Consider the following 23453-nt stretch of genomic DNA (forward strand, 5'->3'; position numbering starts at 1 on the left):
AGGTGCGTGTCCTTAGCCCGGTACCTCCAGTTCCGGCACCACGCACCAGGCCTACAGTGCGTCTCAGCCGGCCAGAGTCTGCCGTCTGCCCAGCGGCGCCTGAACTGCCCGTCTGCCCAACGCCGTCTGAACTGCCCGTCTGCCCAACGGCGCCTGAACTGCCCGTCTGCCCAACGCCGTCTGAACTGTCCGTCTGCCAAGCGCCGCATGAACTGCCCGTCTGTACTGAGCCTTCAAAGCCGCCCGTCTGTACTGAGCCTTCAAAGCCGCCCGTCTGTCATGAGCCTTCAGAGCCATCTGCCAGACAGGAGCCGCTAGAGCCGTCCGCCAGACAGGAGCCGCTAGAGCCGTCCGCCAGACAGGAGCAGCCAGAGCCGTCCGCCAGACAGGAGCAGCCAGAGCCTTCTGCCAGACAGGAGCAGCCAGAGCCTTCCGCCAGACAGGAGCAGCCAGAGCCTTCCGCCAGACAGGAGCAGCCAGAGCCTTCCGCCAGACATGAGCAGCCAGAGCCGCCAGCCAGCCATGAGCAGCCAGAGCCGCCAGCCAGCCATGAGCAGCCAGAGCCGCCAGCCAGCCATGAGCAGCAAGAGCCGTCAGCCAGCCATGAGCAGCAAGAGCCGCCAGCCAGCCATGAGCAGCAAGAGCCGCCAGCCAGCCATGAGCAGCAAGAGCCGCCAGCCAGCCATGAGCAGCAAGAGCCGCCAGCCAGCCATGAGCAGCAAGAGCCGCCAGCCAGCCATGAGCAGCCAGAGCCGTGGGGCAGCCATGAGCAGCCAGAGCCGCCAGTCAGCCATGAGCAGCCAGAGCCGCCAGCCAGCCATGAGCAGCCAGAGCCGCCAGCCAGCCAGGAGCAGCCAGAGCCGCCAGCCAGCCAGGATCCGCCAGAGCCGCCAGCCAGCCAGGATCCGCCAGAGCCGCCAGCCAGCCAGGATCCGCCAGAGCCGCCAGCCAGCCAGGATCCGCCAGAGCAAGCCAGCCAGGATCCGCCAGAGCCAGCCAGCCAGGATCCGCCAGCCAGTCCGGAGCTGCCCCTCAGTCCGGAGCTGCCCCTCAGTCCGGAGCTGCCCCTCAGTCCGGTGTTGCCCCTCATTCCGGTGTTGCCCCTTAGTCCGGTGCTGCCCCTTAATCCAGTGGGGTTAATTTGGAGGGTGGCCATTGGGAGGAGGCTACGGAAGCGGGGATTGACTATGGTGGGGTGGGGACCACGTCCGGAGCCGGAGCCGCCACCGTGGACAGATGCCCACCCAGACCCTCCCCTAGACTTTGGTTGTGCGCCCGGAGTTCGCACCTTGAGGGGGGGGTTCTGTCACGTTCCTGACCTGTTTTCCATTGTTTTTGTATGTGTTTAGTTGGTCAGGGCGTGAGTTGGGGTGGGCATTCTATGTTTTGTGTTTCTATGTTGGGTTAAATGTGTTGCCTGATATGGTTCTCAATTAGAGGCAGGTGTTTGACGTTTCCTCTGATTGAGAACCATATTAAGGTAGGCTGTTCTCACTGTTTGTTGGTGGGTGATTGTCTTCCGTGTCTGTGTATGTCGCACCACACGGGACTGTTTCGTTTTCGTTCGTGTATGTAGTCTGTTCCTGTTCGTGCGTTCTTGGTGTTATTATGTAAGTTCGTTTGTTCAGGTCTGTTGACTTCGTTTATTGTTTTGTAGTTTGTTCAAGTATATTTTCGTCTTCATTATTATTATTAAAATCATCATGTATTCCACCTACGCTGCATTTTGGTCCAATCCTTCTCTCCTCTCCTCATCCGAGGAGGAGGAAAAATATGACGACCGTTACACAGCAAAGCCCAATAGACGGAGACATGAGTAGTAGTCCCAGGTAGACAAGACAACCTTCAGACTGTGTCTGTCCAGCAGTCTCGCTTCACACACTTTCTATCATTAGGGACCGAATCCTAATTTGAGATTTATGGATTTAACCCACATTTTTTTATTACATCTTAGATCTCCCATTGACATTAACGCATAATTTATGCATACGTTTAAATGTATCTTAAGTTAGGATTGGGTCCAGAGTCTCTTTGTTTCAGTGGTCCGGAGAGGCATGGGAAGCAGGGCGAGCAGCAGCAGCAGCAGACCTCGTTTCTCAAAGCAGGAAGGGGAGCCTGAGGCCCATCCCTAAAGTAGAGCAACCTTTTTCTCCCTTCCTTTCTTCCCATCCTAAACCTACTTGTGTCCCTCTCTACCTCGTTGCTTTGCATCCTGGGGCCAGTGACACAGATACAGTACGAACTGTCTAGACAGGGCTAAATAGGCTGGGATGGTATTCAGAGGAACTGTATGGGAATCTGCAATCTCAGTAGGGATGCATGAATACATAAGAAAATCACCTAATATATGTTTTGTCCTGGTTTTCTGCAAGTCAAAGGCATATAATACTAGATCATTTAGCATGAGAATTACAGAGTACAATACAATTCAGACAGACTAATGAATTTGTGCTCACTTTAGTGTTACAATGTAATATAAATGCATTCAAAATTGATATAATAAGACTCAAACGTACAATATGATTGTAATTCAGTGCTATGTGTTACTGCATTTAGATCTCCTCTATCGTTGTGAGGAAGGACAAACGACTACGGCAGTGTACGTCTGTTCCTCGGCCCTGCGCAGGGTCCCTGTGACGTCAGCACATAGGACGAGCACATGACGACAGTGCCAGGGCACATCACGCTGGGAGTTGCAGGCGGACATATGCCGCAGCAAAGATCCATGTCCAGAAGTCACTCACCATCGGAGAGAGAGAGAGGGAAAGAGAGAGAGGGAAAGAGAGAGAGGGGGTAGGGGGAGAGAGAGAGAGACAGAGAAAGAGAGAGAGGGAGAGAGAGAGCAGGTTGCCATGTGCTCCTCTTGCACTAAGGGAGGAAGAATAGAGAAAGAGAGAACAAGAGAGAGAACAAGGGAGACCACGTCGGCGTCTTTCTCTCCACCGGCCCTTCTGGAAGGGCTACTCGCTGCCGGCCTCCCTCCCTCAGATTTATTTTGCAACTTCTGAATCATTTACAACACAGTACAGACCCCCTGCTCTAATCTCTCAAGCCCCTAGGACCACAATTTCAGGTGTCCTTGCAGTTGCAACTTTGTGTTTTATTGAAAAGCCTCGTTTCTTTTCCTTTGTTTTTTTTAAACCATTCCATCTCCATCAATAATTAGCGACAGCTCTTTGTTTCTGTGAGTCCTTCAAATGCCCACCATTGGTACAGATTTTTTTTGAAATCAGTAGCCTAAACTTTGTGTGTAGAGAGCATTGTATTCTGAAAATATATGTTATTTCTTACATTGTTACCCCAGGAAATCTTAGGTTTTATTACATACATTCGGGAGGAACTATTGGATATAAGAGCAACGTCAACTCACCAACATTACGACCAGGAATACGACTTTCCCGAAGCGGATCCTCTGTTTGGCCCACCACCCAGGACAATGGATCGGATCCCAGCCGGCGACCCAAAACAACGGCGCCGCAGACGGAGCGGTCTTCTGGTCAGGCTCCGTAGATGGGCACATCGCACACCGCTCCCGAGCATACTACTCGCCAATGTCCAGTCTCTTGATAACATGGTAGACGAAATCCAGGGTTGCCTTCCAGAGAGAAATCAGAGACTGTAGCTTTCTTTGTTTCACGGAAACATGGCTCACTCGAGACACGCTATCGGAGTCGGTACAGCCACCTGGTTTCTTCACGCATCGCGCCGACAGAAACAAGCATCTCTCTGGTAAGAAGAAGGGTGGGGGTGTATGCCTTATGATTAACAAGACATGGTGTGATCATAACAACATACGGGAACTCAAGTCCTTTTGTTCATCTGACTTAGAATTCCTCACAATCAAATGCCGACCGCATTATCTACCAAGAGAATTCTCTTCGATCATAATCACAGTTGTGTATATTCCCCCCCAAGTAGACACATCGACGGCCCTGAACAAACTTCATTTGACTCTATGTAAACTGGAAACCACATATCCTGAGGCTGCATTTATTGTAGCTGGGGATTGTAGGCTAATGTAGGATAATCTGGCTAATCTGAAAACAAGGCTCCCTAAATTCTATCAGCATATCGATTGCGCGACCTGGGCTGGCAAAACCCTGGATCATTGTTATTCTAACTTCCGCAACGCATATAAGGCCCTCCCTCGCCCTCCTTTCGGATAAGCTGACCACGACTCCATTTTGTTGCTCCCAGCCTATAGACAGAAACTAAAACAGGAAGCACCCATGCTCAGGTCTGTTCAACGCTGGTCCGACCAATTGGATTCCACGCTTCAAGATTGCTTCGATCACGTGGACTGGGATATGTTCCGCAGTGCGTCGAACAACAACATTGATGAATACGCTGATTCGGTGAGCGAGTTTATTAGCAAGTGCATCGCTGATGTTGTACCCATGTTGTACCCAAAACATTCCCCAACCAGAAACCATGGATTGATGGCAGCATTCGCGCAAAACTGAAAGCGCAAACCACTGCTTTTAATCATGGCAAGGTGACCGGAAACATGACCGAATACAAACAGTGTAGCTATTCCCTCCGCAAGGCAATCAAACAAGCTAAGAATCAGTATAGAGACAAAGTGGAGTCACAATTCAACGGCTCAGACATGAGAGGTATGTGGCAGGGTCTACAGTCAATCACGGACTACAAAAGAAAAAACAGCCCCGTCGCAGACCACGATGTCTTGCTCCCAAACAAACTAAACAACTTCTTTGCTCGTTTTGAGGACAATACAGTGCCACTGACACGGCCCACTACCAAAACCTGCGGGCTCTCCTTCACTGCAGCCAACGTGAATAAAACATTTAAACGTGTTAACCCTCGCAAGGCTGCAGGCCCAGACGGCATCCCCAGCCACGTCCTCAGAGCATGCGCAGACCAGCTGGCTGGTGTGTTTATGGACATATTCAATCAATCCTAGTCTGCTGTTCCCACATGCTTCAAGAGGGCCACCATTGTTCCTATTCCCAAGAAAGCTAAGGTAACTGAGCTAAATAACTACCGCCCTGTAGCACTCACTTCCGTCATCATGAAGTGCTTTGAGAGACTAGTCAAGGACCATATCACCTCCACCCTACCTGACACCCTAGACCCACTCCAATTTGCTTACCGCCCCAATAGGTTCAAAGACGATGCAATTGCAATCACACTGCACACTGCCCTAACCCATCTGGACAAGAGGAATAACCTATGTAAGAATGCTGTTCATCGACTACAGCTCAGCATTTAACACCATAGTACCCTCCAAACTCGTCATTAAGCTCGAGACCCTGGGTCTCGACCCCACCCTGTGCAACTGGGTCCTGGACTTCCTGACGGGCCACCCCCAGGTGGTGAGGATAGGTAACAACATCTCCACCCCGCTGATCCTCAACACTGGGGCCCCACAAGGGTCCGTTCTCAGCCCTCTCCTGTACTCTCTGTTTACCCATGACTGCGTGGCCATGCACGCCTCCAACTCAATCATCAAGTTTGCAGACGACACTACAGTGGTAGGCTTGATTACCAACAACGACGAGACGGCCTACAGGGAGGAGGTGAGGGCCCTCAGAGTGTGGTGTCAGGAAAATAACCTCACACTCAATGTCATTAAAACAAAGGAGATGATCGTGGACTTCAGGAAACAGCAGAGGGAGCAGCCCCCTATCCACATCAACGGGACAGTAGTGGAGAGGGTGTAAAGTTTTAAGTTCCTCGGCGTACACATCACGGACAAGCTGAAATGGTCCACCCACACAGACAGCGTTGTGAAGAAGGCGCAGCAGCGCCTCTTCAACCTCAGGAGGCTGAAGAAATTCGGCTTGTCACCAAAAGCACTCACAAACTTCTACAGATGCACAATCGAGAGCATCCTGTCGGGCTGTATCACCGCCTGGTATGGCAACTGCTCCGCCCACAACCGTAAGGCTCTCCAGAGGGTAGTGAGGTCTGCACAACGCATCACCGGGGGCAAACTACCTGCCCTCCAGGACACCTACACCACCCGATGTCACAGGAAGGCCATAAAGATCATCAAGGACAACAACCACCCGAGCCACTGCCTGTTCACCCCGTTATCATCCAGAAGGCGAGGTCAGTACAGGTGCATCAAAGCGGGGACCGAGACTGAAAAACAGCTTCTATCTCAAGGCCATCAGACTGTTAAACAGCCATCACTAACATTGAGTGGCTGCTGCCAACATACTGACTCAACTCTAGCCACTTTAATAATGGAAAAATGTATGTAATAAATGTATCACTAGCCACTTTAAACAATGCCACTTTATATAATGTTTACATACCCTACATTACTCATCTCATATGTATATACTGTACTCTATACCATCTACTGCATATTGCCTATGCCGTTCGGCCATCACTCTTTCATATATTTTTATGTACATATTCTTATTCATTCCTTTACACTTGTGTGTATAAGGTAGTTGTTGTGAAATTGTTAGGTTAGATTACTTGTTAGATATCACTGCATGGTCAGAACTAGAAGCACAAGCATTTCGCTACACTCGCATTAACATCTGCTAACCATGTGTATGTAACAAATAACATTTGATTTGATTTGATCCCGATTCAACCCCTTTGTAAAGCATTCAGCTGCTAGTCTGTTACCCACAAAGCACTCAAGCAAAGAGCCAGTTGGCTAATATAAAACATAGAATTAGGGAGAAGACATGAGATATGTGTTTTTGTTACAGTATATAAAGACACATCACTCTATCTTGTTGTTTGTAAGCAGATTACAGACGACAACTGACCACTGACCAGACTCCACAGCTTGGGACTAAGGTTCTATCTGCATTTCTGTAGATAGTACTCTAAATACCCCAATTCATGGTGTTCAGTTCAAAAGAATACTATAAAAAAATTGCTGACACCATTCAAACCAATAAGGGGATGGAACTTTAAAGCCAGTTATCTCAGAATCACTTCTCACAGTGCCAGTTGAAGCTAAGCTGTTAACTAGATGCCTTTTAGTCTTCTTTATGAAATGTACACACTTACAGTACAGAGGCACAATGGGACGTCAGTCTATAGTCACAACCCTTTCACGGAAACAACAACACCATATACTAATCACCATCAACATAAAGAAACAAACATCTTGCCCTACACCTATAGGAGAACATAGTATTGGTAATGGACACCTGTTTCCAACCAGATTCTCTTAAATCCCCCCAAGCCATGTGATTCGGACAGTATTGTCCATGTCCAACAGAATGTATCATCAGATATGGGTTGTGTCCTGATGCATCATGGTTAAGAGCTCCCGAGTGGCGCAGCAGTCTAAGGCACTGTATATCAGTCACTACAGACCCTGGTTTGATTCCAGGCTGTATCACAACTGGCTGTGATTGGGAGTCCCATAGGGCGGTGCACAATTGGCAAAGTGTTGTCCGGGGTAGGCTGTCATTGAAAATAAGAATTTGTTCTTAACTGACTTGCCTAGTTAAATAAATAAAAAGAGCTTTAGCATGCCGGGTACGGCTGTAGCTGAGCCTATGGCTGTCCGCCGTCCATGCTCAGGGCTCATTTGGACTACAGTAACAGTACAGTTCGAACCTTAGGGTGTTTTGTATGTGTACACATACTACACACAGGCACATACACCCACACACACCCACACATGCTCTGGAGCAAATTGATTTTACACTCTGCCAGATGAATACTCATGAATACTCATACAAGTGATGAAAAAGGCTGCACGCACAGAAAGAAGGCAGTAACTTAAACAGATTTGCTGCGGGACACTGAGAGGAGTTAGAACATTGTAGATTTATGTCATATTCGCAACCTGCTCCTTTACTAACCTGCATAACACCCTTGCTCTTGCTAAGCAAATGTTGCAAGATGTTTTATTGTCCCTTCTACTGTATCACATCTACAGTACCTCCAAGGTAATATAGGAGGAGGTATTTTGTATATGGAAAAGGGTAGAACACGAATTGCTAAATCTTCAATGTTACTAATTGAAAGAGAAACAGAGAGGATGTGATATTCAGAGCAATGAGAACGGTCAGTGGAGACACTCAGAGGAATAGACCAGTATGATGTCTGCCATCAGGAGACACACAGATGGTTCTAACCTACTTTAGACTTCTCTGAAGGACAACAAGGAGACAGCTTCTATCTCAAGGCCATCAGACTGTTAAACAGCCACCACTAACATTGAGTGGCTGCTGTCAACATACTGACTCAACTCCAGCTCACTTTAATAATGGAAATGGATGGAAATTGATCAAAAATGTATCACTAGCCACTTTAAACAATGCCACTTAATATAATGTTTACATACCCTACATTACTCATCTCATATGTGTATGTATATACTGTACTCTATATCATCTACTGCATCTTGCCATCTTTATGTAATACATGTATCACTAGCCACTTCAAACTATGCCACTTTTATGTTTACATACCCTACATTACTCATCTCATATGTATATACTGTACTCTATACCATCTACTGCATCTTGCCTATGCCGTTCTGTACCATCACTCATTCATATATCTTTATGTACATATTCTTTATCCCTTTACACTTGTGTGTATAAGGTAGTAGTTGTGGAATTGTTAGGTTAGATTACTCGTTGGTTATTACTGCATTGTCGGAACTAGAAGCACAAGCATTTCGCTACACTCGCATTAACATCTGCTAATCATGTGTATGTGACAAATAAAATAGGATTTGATTTGATTTGAAAAATGGCACACAGTGCCTTCAGAAAGTATTCACACCTCTTGACTTTTTTCCATATTTTGTTGTGTTACAAAGTGGGATTAAAATGGATTTAACTGTAATTTTTTTGTCAACAATCTACACAAAAAAAATAATATATATATATATATATATATATATATATATATATATATATATATATATATATATATATATATATATCTTGATTAGATAAGTATGTTAGAATCACCTTTGACAGCGAGTCTTTCTGGGTAAGTTTCTAAAAGTGTTCCACACCTGGACTGTGCAACATTTTCCATTATTATTTTCAAAATTCTTCAAGCTCTGTCAAGTTGGTGGTTGATCATTGCTAGACAACCATTTTCAGGTCTTGTCATAAATGTTCAAGTAGATTTAAGTAAAAACTGTAACTCGGCCACTCAGGAACATTCACTGCCTTCTTGGTTAGCAACTCCAGTGTATTTTTGGCCTTATGTGTAAGGTTATTGTCCTGCTGAAAGGTGAATTAATCTCCCAGTGTCTGGTGGAAAGCAGACTGCACCATGTCTTCCTCTAGGGTTTTTGCCTGTGCTTAGCTCCATTCAGCTTCTTTTTATCCTGAAAAACTCCCCAGTCCTTAACTATTTCAAGCATACCCACAACATGATGCTGTAACGGCAGCCTTCCCTCTCTTCACGAGAAGAGAGGGTGTAACAGGGAACGGACCAAGACGCAGCGTAGTTGGTGCTCAACATATTTAATAATGATAAACAGTGAACACTTAACAATTACAAAATGTGGCAAACCGATACAGTCCTAGGTGGTGCAGAGAAAACACAGAGACAGGAAACAACCACCCACAAACCCCAACACAAAACAAGCCACCTATATATGGTTCCCAATCAGAGACAACACAAAACACCTGCCTCTGATTGAGAACCATATTAGGCCAAACATAGAAACAGACAAACTAGACACATAACATAGAATGCCCACCCAGCTCACGTCCTGACCAACACGAAAACAAGCAAAACACACAAGAACTATGGTCAGAACGTGACAGATGCAGCCACCACTATGCTTGAAAATATGGAGAGTGGTACTCAGTAATGTGTTATATTGGATTTGCCCCAAACATAACACTTTGTATTCAGGACAAAAGTTAATTGCTTTGCCACATTTTCTTAAAGTATTATTTTAGTGCCTTGTTGCAAACAAGATGAATGTTTTGGAATATTTTTATTCTGTAAAGGCTTACTTTTTTCACTCTGTCAATTAGGTTAGTATTGTGGAGTAACTAAAATGACTAATACTGAAAGATTTCTCCTATCACAGCCATTAACCTCTTTCAGCTAGCGGGCACTATTTTTATGTTTGGAAAAATAACGTCCCCAAGGTAAATGGACTATTTCTCATGCCCAGATGCTAGAATATGCATATCATTGACAGATTAGGATAGAAAGCACTCATAAAGTTTCCAAAACTGTCAAAATATTGTCTGTGAGTATAACAGAACTGATTTTGCAGGTGAAAACCTGAGGAAATCCAACCCGGAAGTGCCTTTTATTTGGAAAAATCCCTGTTCCATTGCCTGCCCCTCCTCCATTTAAAGGGGTATCAACCAGATTCCTTTTCCAATGGCTTCCTCAGGCTGTGACCAGGCTTTAGACATAGTTTCAAGCTTTTATGAAATGAGCGAGATCTTTCAAAACGTGTCAGGTGTCCTTTGATTAGTTCATGCGCCCGAGAGTTGTAGCTTGACATTTTCTTTCTCTGTAGTATTGAATAGTTTACCATCCGGTTGAAATATTATCGATTATATATGTTAAAAACAACCTGAGGATTGATTATAAAAAACATTTGACATGTTTCTACGAACATTACGGATACTTTCTGGAATTTTCGTCTGCCCTTCAGGACCGGAACAAGCCTGTGGTTTTCTGAACATAACGCGCAAACCAAATGGCGGTTTTTGGTTATAAAACGAATCTTTATCGAACAAAGATAACATTTATTGTGTAACTGGGAGTCTCGTGAATGCAAACATCCGAAGATCATCAAAGGTAAACGATGAATTTTATTGCTTTTCTGACTTTCGTGACCAAGCTAATTTGCGGATAGCTGTTCTTACTGTTTTGTCTAGTGATTGATAAACTCACAAACGCTTGGATTGCTTTCGCTGTAAAGCATATTTTCAAAATCTGACACGAGAGGTGGATTAACAACAAGCTAAGCTGTGTTTTGGTATATTTCACTTGTGATTTCATGATTATAAATATTTTTATTTTTTTTTTTTTTTTTGTCGCTCTGCAAATCAGCGGTTGTTTACGAAAATGATCCCGCTAAAGGGATCCGTGCGTCAAGAAGTTAAACTCTGTAAATGTTTTTCTATCCTTCCTTCTTTTCTTTCCAAAACACTTGAGAGTGCTGTCTCTGATCAACTTTCTCGTTATCTCTATCAAAATGATCTTCTAGACCCTAACCAGTCAAGATGGGTCCCTCAACCGAGACTGCTCTTCTCTGTGTCACGGAGACTCTCCGCACTGCCAAAGCTGACTCTGTCCCCTCTGTTCTCATCCTCCTAGATCTATACGCTGTCTTTGACACCGTGAATCATCAGATCCTCCTCTCCACTTTCTCTGTGCTGGGCGTATCAAGCTCTGCATATTCTTGGATTGCATCCTTCCTGGCAGGCTGCTCCTACCAGGTGACGTAGAGAGGATCTGTCTGCACAACTTACTCTCACTACTGGTGTCCCCCAGGGCTCGGTTCTAGGCGCTCTCCTCTTCTATCTATACACCAAGTCACTCGGCTCCATCATATCATCACATGGTCTCTTCTATCATTGCTATGCGGATGACACTCAACTACTTTTCTCCTGCCCCCCTTCTGACACCCAGGTGGCGACACGCATCTCTGCGTGCCTGGCAGATATCTGAACGTGGATGTCGGTCCACCACCTCAAGCTTAACCTCGACAAGACGGAGCTGCTCTTCCTTCCGGGGAAGGCCTGCCCGCTCAAAGACCTCTCCATCACGGTTGACAACTCTAGTGTTGCCCTCCCAGAGCGCAACGAACCTTGGTGTGACCCTGGACAACACCCTGTCGTTCTCTGCAAACATCAAAGCAGCGACTCACTCCTGCAGGTCTACAACATCCGTAGAGTACGACCCTACCTCACGCAGTTGAAGCTTTCATCTACTACAAGACCATGGTGCTTACCTACGGAGCAGCAAGGGGAAGTGCCCCTCCCTACCTTCAGGCTATGCTCAAACTCTACACCCCAACCCGAGCACTCCGTTCTGCAACCTCAGGTCTCTTGGCCCTCCCACCCCTGCCCAGTCCAAGCTCTTCTCTGTCCTGGCACCCCAATGGTGGAACCAGCTTCCCCCTGAGTCCCTGCCCATCTTCCAAAAACATCTGAAACCCTACCTCTTCAAACAGTATCTTAAATAATCATCCTCCTCCCCCTCCTTTACCCATTTACCAATAGGTGCCCTTCTTTGCGAGGCATTGGAAAACCTCCCTGGTCTTTGTGGTTGAATCTGTGTTTGAAATTCACTGCTCGACTGAGGAACCTTAAGGATAATTGTATGTGTGGGGTACAGAGATGAGGTAGTCATTCAAAAATCATGTTAAACACTATTATTGCACACAAAGTGAATCCATGAAACTTTTTATGTGACTTTTTACTCCTGAACTTATTTAGGCTTGCCATAACAAAGGGGTTGAATAATTGTCTCAAGACATTTCAACTTTCATTTTTTATTCATTTGTAAACATTTCAAAAAACATAATTCCACTTTGACATTATGGGGTATTGTGTATAGATCAGTGAACAAAAAAACTCAATTTAATCCATTTTAAATTCAGGCTCTAACACAACAAAATGTGGAAAAAGTCAAACGGTGTGAACACTTTCTGAAGGAACTGTATGTGTAAATGGCATAGTATCAAGAAACTGAGCTTTACCAAAATCATTCTCACTTAGGAGGGGCAAAAGTAAAACATATTATCATCCAATCTACGTTATAGATTTATTTGGGGTGATAAAGAATATTATACGCTTTTTATTTATTATAAAGTTGCCGTTTATACAACGTAATTTAAAAAGTGAAAGTCTTAATGATCAACCCAGATATGCAACCAGTTAAACAGTAAAATCTCTGTAATTGATGTAACTTTTTATTACACTTTGTTTATCATTACAATTCACTGGGGTTGCACATGATTTACGATGCTGTTGGTTTTACAAAGCAATTATGGTGCAATGATTTCTATGAGCAGCGTGCTTAATTCAAAACCAATAAACAATCATTAACTTCTCTTAGAGTCAAGACATATCAATGGCATCCAACACGAAAATGTACTGTATGGGTCATAAGCAGTTTTAAAAACAATGATGGATTCTGTTATTTTCTAGTAAGAAACACCAAAATAAAACCCTGCCCTGTGTCAGCCCATAGCCTTCCCAGGTTGCAGAAACATGTTTATGCCAAGACCATTACGGATATGAATATTTCAACAAGATTGATGGAAAAAAAAACATATATTATTCTGTTCCCTGAACATACTTAAACAAGACAAATGCTCTTACAAACACACACATAGACAAGAAACAGCTCTGATCTTCCTCAAAATTCCTGGATCACTTTAGTAAACACAACACAGCATTTTCATACTCCTCTCTCCAAGGTCAAAGAGGAGAGACATCTTGAGAAAAGTGAGAGATAAAAAGAAAAAACAGGGGCTCAGTGACTGTCACGCCCTGACCTTAGAGATCCTTATTTATTCTCTATGTTTGGTTAGGTCAGGGTGTGACTCGGGTGGGAAAATCTATGTTTTCTATTTCTTTGTTGTTTTGCCGTGTGTGGTTCCCAATCAGAGGCAGCTGTCTATTGTTGTCTCTGATTGGGGATCATATATAACTTGTTATTTTCGGTTTGGGTTTTGTGGGGTGTTGTTTCCCTGACAGAACTGTGTGCTTTAATTTTCGCCGTTTGTCATGTTGTTTGAGTGTTTTTGTGAACATTAAATTATGAACACTTTCCATGCTGCGCTTTGGTCTCATTCCGACGACAACAGTGAGCTCAATGATAGTGCCAAGTATATATGAGTGCCAATGTTGCCATGGCAAGTGGGAGACACATGGGTTAAAGTGATGAATGGTGCCTGGGCTACAGGGAGAGTAACACCAAACAGAATCACTTACTGTAGAGGACTGCCTCTCAGCCCAGAGACTACACACCACTTCTGTGTGGGCTGGCTGGTGGTCAGGAGCTGGACCGTGTGGACGGAGCACACAGACACACTGTCAAGCTACCCTCAGGATTCTACTGTCTTGATTATTATTAAATTTTTTACATATGACTGGCTGAATTACATAAAACACAATCATATAATTGCCACTAAGCAGGCTATTAACAAAGTCATTGTATTAGATCATTAGAAGGTTTTAATTGTGCTTGTTAGATAAATTGAGCAAATTGATTGAGCTTAAATTAACTATCCATTAAGGGCTGTTATCTGTGCTCACTCTGCTGTCTGTGTCTCTCTGCAGGGCGATGGCTCCACGTTCCTCCAGCTGGGCTCCTCCATCGAGCAGCAGATAAACGGTATGTTCAAGGTGATGGAGGAGTACAACTGGGACAGCTTCGTGGTCATCACCAGCCTGTACCCGGGCTACGAGGTCTACGTGGACTATGTCAAGACCTTCACTGACACCAGCTACTTCATGTGGGAACTGCAGGACGTGCTGACCTTCGACATGTCTGCCGACGGCATGAACAACATCCGGGCACGGCGCCTGCTGCAGCAGATCGACGCCCAGATACTGCTGGTATACTGCTCCCACGAGGAGGCCCAGTACCTGTTCAGTATGGCCGGAGAGGCCGGCCTGCTGGGGCCTGGCTACATCTGGATCCTCCCCAGCCTTGCCGCGGGGAACCCAGACATGCCCCCACCAAGCAGCTTCCCTGTGGGCCTCATCAGCATCATCACCGACCGCTGGCGGATGAGCTTGAGGAAGAGGGTGCGGGATGGGGTGGCCATCGTGGTCAAAGGGGTGCAGAGCTTCCGCAAACAGAGGGGCTTCATCCCCGAGGGCCACAATGACTGCCACAGCCCTGTTAGGGCATCTTCTAATGATACACTGTTCAGGTGAGTGGAGGTGGGGGGATGGAAGGGGTCATACTGACATACTGTAGGTTGTAGATTGTTCATACAAGAGAAGCCAACAAAAATGAGAAGATAAGAGAAGCCAATAAGAGAAGCCAACCAAAATGGAGAGATTAAGTGATAGAGTTGAAGTCGGAAGTTCACATACAACTTAGCCAAATACATTTAAACTCAGTTTTTCACAATTCCTGACATTTAATCAGAGTAAAAATTCCCTGTCTTAGGTCAGTAGGATCACCAATTTATTTAAGAATGTGAAATGTCAGAATAATAGTAGAGAGAATGATTTATTTCAGCTTTTATTTCTTTCATCACATTCCCAGTGGGTCAGAAGTTAACATACACTCAATTAGTATTTGGTAGCATTGCCTTTAAATTGTTTAACTTGGGTCAAACCTTTAGGGTAGCCTTCCACAAGCTTCCCACAATAAGTTGGGTGAATTTTGGCCCATTCCTCCTGACAGAGCTGGTGTAACTGAGTCAGGTTTGTAGGCCTCCTTGTTCACACACGTATTTTCAGTTCTGCCCACAAATTTTCTTTAGGATTGAGGTCAGGACTTTGTGATGGCCACTCCAATACCTTGACTTTGTTGTCCTTAAGCCATTTTGTCACAATTTTGGAAGTATGCTTGGGCCATTGTCCATTTGGAAGACCCATTTGCGACCAAGCTTTAACTTCCTGACTGATGTCTTGAGATGTTGCTTCAATATAGCCACATAATTGTCCTTTCTCATGATGCCATCTATTTTGTGAAGTGCACCAGTCCCTCCTGCAGCAAAGCACCCCCACAACATTATGCTGCCACCCCCCTGCTTCACGGTTGGGATGGTGTTCTTCGGCTTGCAAGTCTCACCCTTTTTCCTCCAAACATGACGATGGTCATTATGGCAAATCAGTTCTATTTTTGTTTCATCCGACCAGAGGACATTTCTCAAAAAAGTAGGATCTTTGTCCCCATGTGCAGTTGCAAACCGTAGTCTGTCTTTTTTATGGTGGTTTTGGAGTAGTGGCTTCTTCCTTGCTGAGCGACCTTTCAGGTTATGTCGATATAGGACTCGTTTTACTGTGGATATAGATAACTTTGTACCTGTTTCCTCCAGCATCTTCACAAGGTCCTTTGCTGTTATTCTGGGATTGAAAGTACGTGTAACGGTTGTTCTCCTCCTCTTCGTCCGAAGAGGAGGAGTAGGGATTGGACCAAAGCGCAGCGTTGTTATATGACATAATGATTTATTGAAATGATAGACGAAACACGAAAACACTTTAACAAACTACCAAAACAAATAAACGATGTAGACAGACCTGGACTTGAGAACTTACAATAAACGAAGAACGCACGAACAGGAACAGACTACATGAAACACAAACAAAACAGTCCCGTGTGGTAGACATACAGACACGAGATACAACCACCCACAACAAACAATGTGAAACAACCTACCTATATATGGTTCTCAATCAGAGGAAAACGAAAACACCTGCCTCTGATTGAGAGCCATACACGGTCAATTAAACCTAACACTTAACATAGAACAAACAACACAGACTGCCCACCCAGCTCACGTCCTGACCCACTAAACACAACTATACAAAAGGAAAACAAGGTCAGGAACGTGACAGTACGTTCATCTCTAGGAGACAGAATGCGTATCCTTCCTGAGCGGTATGACGGCTGCATGGTCCCATGGTGTTTATACTTGCGTACTATTGTTTGTACAGATGAATGTGGTACCTTCAGGTGTTTGGAAATTGCTTCCAAGGATGAACCAGACTTGTGGAGGTCCACAATTTTTTTTGAGGTCTTGGCTGATTTCTTTAGATTTTCCCATGATGTCAAGCAAAGAGGCACTGAGTTTGAAGGTAGGCCTAGATATACATCCACAGGTACGCCTCCAATTTGACACAAATGATGTCAATTAGCCTATCAGAAGCTTCTAAAGCCATGACATCATTTTCTTGAATTTTCCACGCTGTTTAAAGGCACAGTCAACTTAGTGTATCTAAACTTCTGACCCACTGGAATTGTGATAGAGTGAATTATAAGTGAAATAATATGTCTGTAAACAATTGTTGGAAAAATTACTTATGTCATGCACAAAGTAGATGTTCTAACCGATTTGCCAAAACTATAGTTTATTAACAAGAAATTTGTGGAGTGGTTGAAAAACCAGTTTTAATGACTCCAACCTAAGTGTATGTAAACTTCCGACTTCAACTGTAACTGTTGCAGATTGAGAAGGACTGACTTGAAACAGAGAGAGAGAGTTGGCAACATCAGTCAACATTTGCTCAACAGTCATTTAGCTGTGGCTTTCCATCTGCTTAATGTTGTGGTGGGGGGCAACATGGTACTCTCCCTGTCACTCCCTTAACCCCTGCCTGCCAACTCATTCACCCTGCCTCTGTCCCATCACCTCACTGTTGGAAGTACTGGCATCACAGAGAGATGATGTGGCCTGTCATACCTGCCCAGCCCAGCAAAGCCCAGCCCAAAAGAGCAATCTGGTGCCATCTGTGCCAGGGAACATGGAGCAAATCCTATTTGGTTCTAGAACATTTTTAATCAGCCAAAGGGAGGCTTCGCTTCTGTAGGGAAAACAGATTCAGCGTCAGCATTTGGCACTAGCCAAGGTCATTGAGACTGGACTGGGAGGATTGGAGAGTTTCCAGGCAGGGTACAAGGGGATTTCTTTATACATTTTTGTGGACCATGATCGTAATATGGAATCTGACACATTTCAGTGGTATTAAAACATCACTTTCTCCTCAGAAGTAATTTTCTCTTTTCTGAAAGTGGTTAGCCTGAGGGAAAGATAACTTCTCTTTTTGTAAATCGAAATCCTTCATTAAAAAGGTGAACCGTCTGGGCAGCTGTATTTCAGCCTTTGATTTGAGTCATGCTGCTGTTTCCAACCCCTACGATTTTCCACTTTAAAGACCAAAAAATCCTGAGTGGAATAACAATGACCAAAGTTGGTAATATGAGGGGCAGGACAAAGCCAGGTATAGCACTCTTCGTCTGCTCTCCACTCCTTTATTTCCCTCTCTGGCACAATGTTGTTCTTTCTCACAGACCTCCCTATTCAAACGGTGCAGTACCTCGCTCTCTCCTCTGTGGTCAATAGATTCAACACCTCATTTAATTAGGTCTCTTTTTAATGAGCTTTTGATTATAAATCACTCCGCCTGTTAATAAGATTATCACAGATTACCAGATTAAACGAGCCTTTCACATGGACTAGACAGAGGGCCCGTTCATTACCCAGCATGCTTTCATCACCTCTGCTGGACTGAGAGAGAGGGAGGAGAGGTGAGAGAGCAGCCTCGCAGTGCGTGATGACAGGGAGTTCACAACATGTCGATAGCTATGTACACAACAAGCAGCAGGTAGTGCTTTAGAAATAGGATGAAACCATTGGATCATTGGATTAATGACATTAACGACTATTAGTATAATGTTGTAATGAGTATTTAACTCTTTGATTGATTTCCCTTGTTTTCAGGCACATGTTAAACGTAACATGGGAGCACAACGACTTCTCGTTCAACCCTGAAGGGTACCTGATCAACCCAGCTATGGTCATCATCACCTTAGATCGAGAGAGACAGTGGGATAAGGTGAGACATTACACTTCATTATATTCCTCCCAATCAGTAAAACTAGGGTTGTTCTTTGTGTTATCTGACTACAAGTTAATAAGGCTATATAACCTGCTCATTACGAAAGGAAAAACCCCAAAAAGTGTTATTAACAACACATGAATTACTGCCTCATTCACTGTGTATTTTCATGAACTATCACTGACAGGTCTTGACTTGGGCATATTGTGGGCTGTTACGTTTCCTTTGCAGCACCTGTTACAAAATACAGACTGTCCACCTAATAGGCTAGCATTTTGCTCTAACTGCCTCCTACCAATCACAGTGTCCTAACCGGCCACTACACCCGGTATCTCTCCATACCACAGGCCTAGTGTGATTACACATCTGACAATCTCCCTATAAGCACCAGCTATTCAAATGAGCCTGCCTAGCGTTCCACTACCTCAGAGCCACCGACTCTTAGCGAACAGAACCTTGTCTCACATATTCATCCCACCTTCACAACACACCTTCCCTCTACCCGTAATGCCCTTCTTATTGACGGTTGATATTGTCAGGGGGTTCCCAGTAGGGAGTAGACACTGAAGGGAGGTGGAGGTCGGTTTTCTTCCTTAAATGTAGTCAGTGGTTGAATGGAGGTTGATGTGTGTCAGAGCATGTTAGGCCAAACCACATCTCTGGGTAAACAGCTCCGGGCCTCCTCCAGCTTATTACGTGCCATCGATGTTCTCTCAAGGTTGGTTCCTATTAATTTCAGGTATGTTATTGAAACTGAGGCCTATGCCTCTGTAATTGGAGCGTCTGACAGCGCGCTGTACTGAAGGCTATCAGATGTGTGGTTGGTCAGAGAGAGAGAGAGAGTAGTAGTCTATTGACAGCTTGTGCCAATGGAAAGGTTGCAGTTAAAAATACAACAGCAAATGAATGCGCTGTAGCTGTTGCAGTGTAGTGAGTCCACTTTGAGGTTGAGAAGTCAACAAGCTTACTGCTGGACGTGATCTAAAAGACTCATCTTTAAACTGTTACTGGAAATATCTGAGCTACTCAAAAAATTACCTGGAGTGATACTTCAAAAGAATAACAAGAAAACATGCTCATTCATTGCAGATCAAGGAGGCAAACTTACACTGAGTGTACAAAACATTAGGAACACCTGCTCTTTCCATGACATAGACTGACCAGGTGAATCCAGGTGAAAGCTATGATCCCTTATGGATGTCACTTGTTAAATCCACTTCAATCAGTGTAGATGAAGGGGAGGAGACAGGTTAAATAATACTTTTTTACCCTTAAGACAATTGAGACATGGATTGTGTATGTGTGCCATTCAGAGGGTGAATGGGCAAGACAAAATATTTAAGTGCCTTAGAACAGGGTATGGTAGTAGGTGCCAGGCACACTGGTTTGAGTGTGTCAAGAACTGCAACACTGCTGGGTTTTTCACGCTCAACAGTTTCCCATGTGTATCAGGAATGATCCACCAGGATCCATAGGGACATCCAGCTAACTTGACACAACAGTGAGAAGCATTGGAGTCAACATGGGCCAGAATCCCTATGGAACGCTTTCGACACCTTGTAGAATCCATACCCCAACGAATTGAGGCTCAGAGAAGAAGAGAAGGAGAATAAGAAGAGGAGGAGAAGAGGAAGAAGAAGAAGAAGAGGAGGAGAAGAGAAGAAAAGAAGAGGAAGAGAAGAGGAGAAGGAGAAGAAGTCTTTCTCTCTCCTTAATTTTAGCCAGTCTGAGCCTTAAAGTATGTTTCTGGATTTGACAACAGCTAATGAGGATCCTAATAAAATGCCAAAAATACCAAATCATTAGGAACATTGCTCACTCCAAGTATTATCAAAGCTCAGGCTATAGGTATTTGAGATCTTGGCTTCCTCTCTCATCTCCAATATGTTACAAAGGCACACTGACAAGTCTGTTCTTTGACACAAACAAAGAGGTTTGGCTCTGTAAAGCCAGTTAAAAGAGTGAGGGGACACTCTTACGCTCTCTTTTCCTTTTAAAGCTGATAAACTACTTGTGTCTTTTCACCAAGAGCTTAGAATCAATCTCTCCTTCTGATTGCTTTTGTCATTTCTACTAGAAGTCCCAGCCACTCATCGCATTGAGTTCAGCCATCTCGGCAACAACCCCCCCCCCCCCCCCCCCCCTCCACACACACACAGCTCAGCTCATTGCAGATCAATGAGGATCAATGAGGCAGACTTACACTGAGTGTATAAAACATTAGGAACACCTGCTCTTTCCATGACATAGACTGACCAGGTGAATCCAGATGAAAGATATGATCCCTTATTGATGTCACTTGTTAAATCCACTTCAATCAGTGTAGATGAAGGGGAGGAGACAGGTTAAATAATACTTTTTTACCCTTGAAACAATTGAGACATGGATTGTGTATGTGTGCCATTCAGAGGGTGAATGGCCAAGACAAAATATTTAATTCCCTTCACAGGGTATGGTAGTAGGTGCCAGGGGCACTGGTTTGAGTGTGTCAAGAACAGCAACGTTGATGGGGTTTTCACGCTCAACAGTTTCCCATGTGTATCAGGGAAAATCATAACTAAGCATTGGAGTCAACATGGGCCAGAATCCCTATGGAACGCTTTCGACACCTTGTAGAGTCCATGCCCCAACGAATTGAGGGTCAAAGAAGAAGAGAAGGAGAAGGAGAAATAGAGAAGAGAAGAAGAAGAAGAAGAGAAGTAGAAGAGAAGGAGAAGAAGACAAGAAGAAAAGAAGTAGAAGAAGAGGAGAAGAAGACAAGAAGAAAAGAAGTAGAAGAGAAGGAGAAGAGGGGGAGAATAAGAAAAGAAGAGAAGAGGAAGAAGAAGAGAAGACGAAGAAGGAGAACAAGAGAAGGTAAAGAGAAGGAGAAGACGAGGAGAAGAGAAGAAGAAGAAAAGGAGAAGAAGAGAAGGAGAAGACAATGAGAAGAAGAGAAGGAGAAGACAATGAGAAGAAGAGAAGAAGAAGAGAATAAGAAGAGAAGGAGAAGACAATGAGAAGAAGAGAAGAAGAAGAGAGGAAGAAGAGGAGAAGACAATGAGAAGAAGAGAAGGAGAAGACAATGAGAAGAAGAGAAGAAGAAGAGAATAAGAAGAGAAGGAGAAGAAGAAGAAGAATAGAAGGGGAAGACGAAGAGAAGAAGAAGAAAAAGAGAAGGAGAAGAAGAGGAGGAGATGAAGAGAAGAAGATGAAGACAAAGAGGAGGAGAGGGAGAGGAGGAGAAGAAGAGAAGGAGAAGAGAAGGAGGAGAAGAGGAGAAGAAGAGAAGGAGAAGAAGAAGAGGAGGAGAAGAAGAGAAGAAGAAGAAGAAGATGAGGAGAAGAAGAAGAAGATGAGGAGAAGAAGAAGAAGATGAGGAGAAGAAGAAGAAGAAGAAGATAAGGATAAGAAGAGAAGAAGAAGAAGAAGAAGATGGGGAGAAGAAGAAGAGATGTAGAAGGAGACAAGGAGAAGAAGTCTGGGGATCCAGACAGGCTATAGGTATTTGAGATCTTGGCTTCCTCTCTCATCTCCAATATGTTACAAAGGCACACTGACAAGTCTGGTCTTTGACACAAACAAAGAGGTTTGGCTCTGTAAAGCCAGTAAAAAGAGTGAGGGGACACTCTTACGCTCTCTTTTACCATTGTGATCCATTGACAAGGCCCATAAACTGGGGGAAAGGGAAACAAGAGGATTAATCAATAGTCCGGCAGGAGAGACAGGAATAACTAAGCATACCAGTAAAACAGAGGATATTCTAATAGTTGTATTTTGTTGTCCTTTATGACATCTGACAATAATGACTGCAATAATCAGATAACCTCCAGTATTAGTAGGAGAGAGTATTATGAAGCAAAGGCATTTGTCAGTGGTACGGGTTGGCCTCCTGATAAAACGTTTAGGACAGCCAATCATTTTCCAAAGTAAGCAGAATTATGCAGTCTTTGACTGCTGTAAAATAATGTATTTTTTATTAAATGTAACCTTTATTTAACTGGGCAAGTCAGTTAAGAACAAATTCTTATTTTCAATGGTGGCCTACGCCGGCCAAATCTGGACAATGCTGGGCCAATTGTGCGCCGCCCTATGTGACTCCCAAGCACAGCCGGTTGTGATGCAGCCTGGATTTGAACCAGGGTGTCTGTAGTGACTCCTCTAGCACTGAGATGCAGTGCCTTAGACCGCTGTGATACAGCCTGGATTTGAAACAGGGTGTTTGTAGTGACTCCTCTAGCAATGAGATGCAGTGCCTTAGACCCATGTGATACAGCCTGGATTTGAACCAGTGACTCCTCTAGCATTGAGATGCAGTGCCTTAGACCACTGTGATACAGCCTGGATTTGAACCAGGGTGTCTGTAGTGACCCCTCTAACACTGAGATGCAGTGCCTTAGACCACTGCCCCACTCGGCAGCCCGGGAAAAGTCAAATATTATTATTGTTATTGTAAGGTTGTAACTTTCAATGCTCACTTTATTGCATCTTAGATGCCTCAGAGTTGGCCAAGCATCATTTTAGTGACCCCTGACATGAATTAAAGATGGCAGTGCAATCCATACATTCTAAAAAGTTATTGACCAGTATTCTGCCATTGTAGAGGTAGTTGATTGAACACAAACATGTTGTTAAATGTTGTTAATGTGAGCAATGAAATGGTTTTACCCTGCAGGCTTTTGTTGCTGATACGTGTGACAATCCGCCAATATATTGACAGAAACATAAAAGTTGGTTAATATGCTCTATTCTCAAACACAGTAACAATGAATACAATTATAAACACAGTTCACGATCCATTTTAATGTATCTCCGTAAATAATTACGAGGCATAAAAAACAATTAACACAAAAACATTCTGGAGAGAATACTTATTTGACTCTTTGTTTAACCTTAAACAACTTAAACAACTCACAATATGTGTGCCATTAAGAACGGTTAAATCATCATCACTATGTAAAAGTTTACAACCTCATTCTCAACACATAAAACCAT

General features: G+C 44.2%; 1 protein-coding gene across 1 annotated transcript in view; it reads left to right on the forward strand.

Moving 5' to 3' along the window:
• LOC120034487 (glutamate receptor ionotropic, NMDA 2C-like) overlaps positions 1–23453 on the forward strand; it is a 64096-nt gene that overhangs the window by 12220 nt on the left and 28423 nt on the right. The window contains exons 2-3 of the mRNA XM_038981069.1: positions 14241–14839; positions 18362–18476. Coding sequence (XP_038836997.1) covers positions 14241–14839; positions 18362–18476 — 714 coding nt within the window. The remainder of the gene's footprint in view (positions 1–14240; positions 14840–18361; positions 18477–23453) is intronic.

Source organism: Salvelinus namaycush, chromosome 41 (genome assembly GCF_016432855.1).
Source record: "Salvelinus namaycush isolate Seneca chromosome 41, SaNama_1.0, whole genome shotgun sequence".
Lineage (NCBI taxonomy): Eukaryota > Metazoa > Chordata > Actinopteri > Salmoniformes > Salmonidae > Salvelinus > Salvelinus namaycush.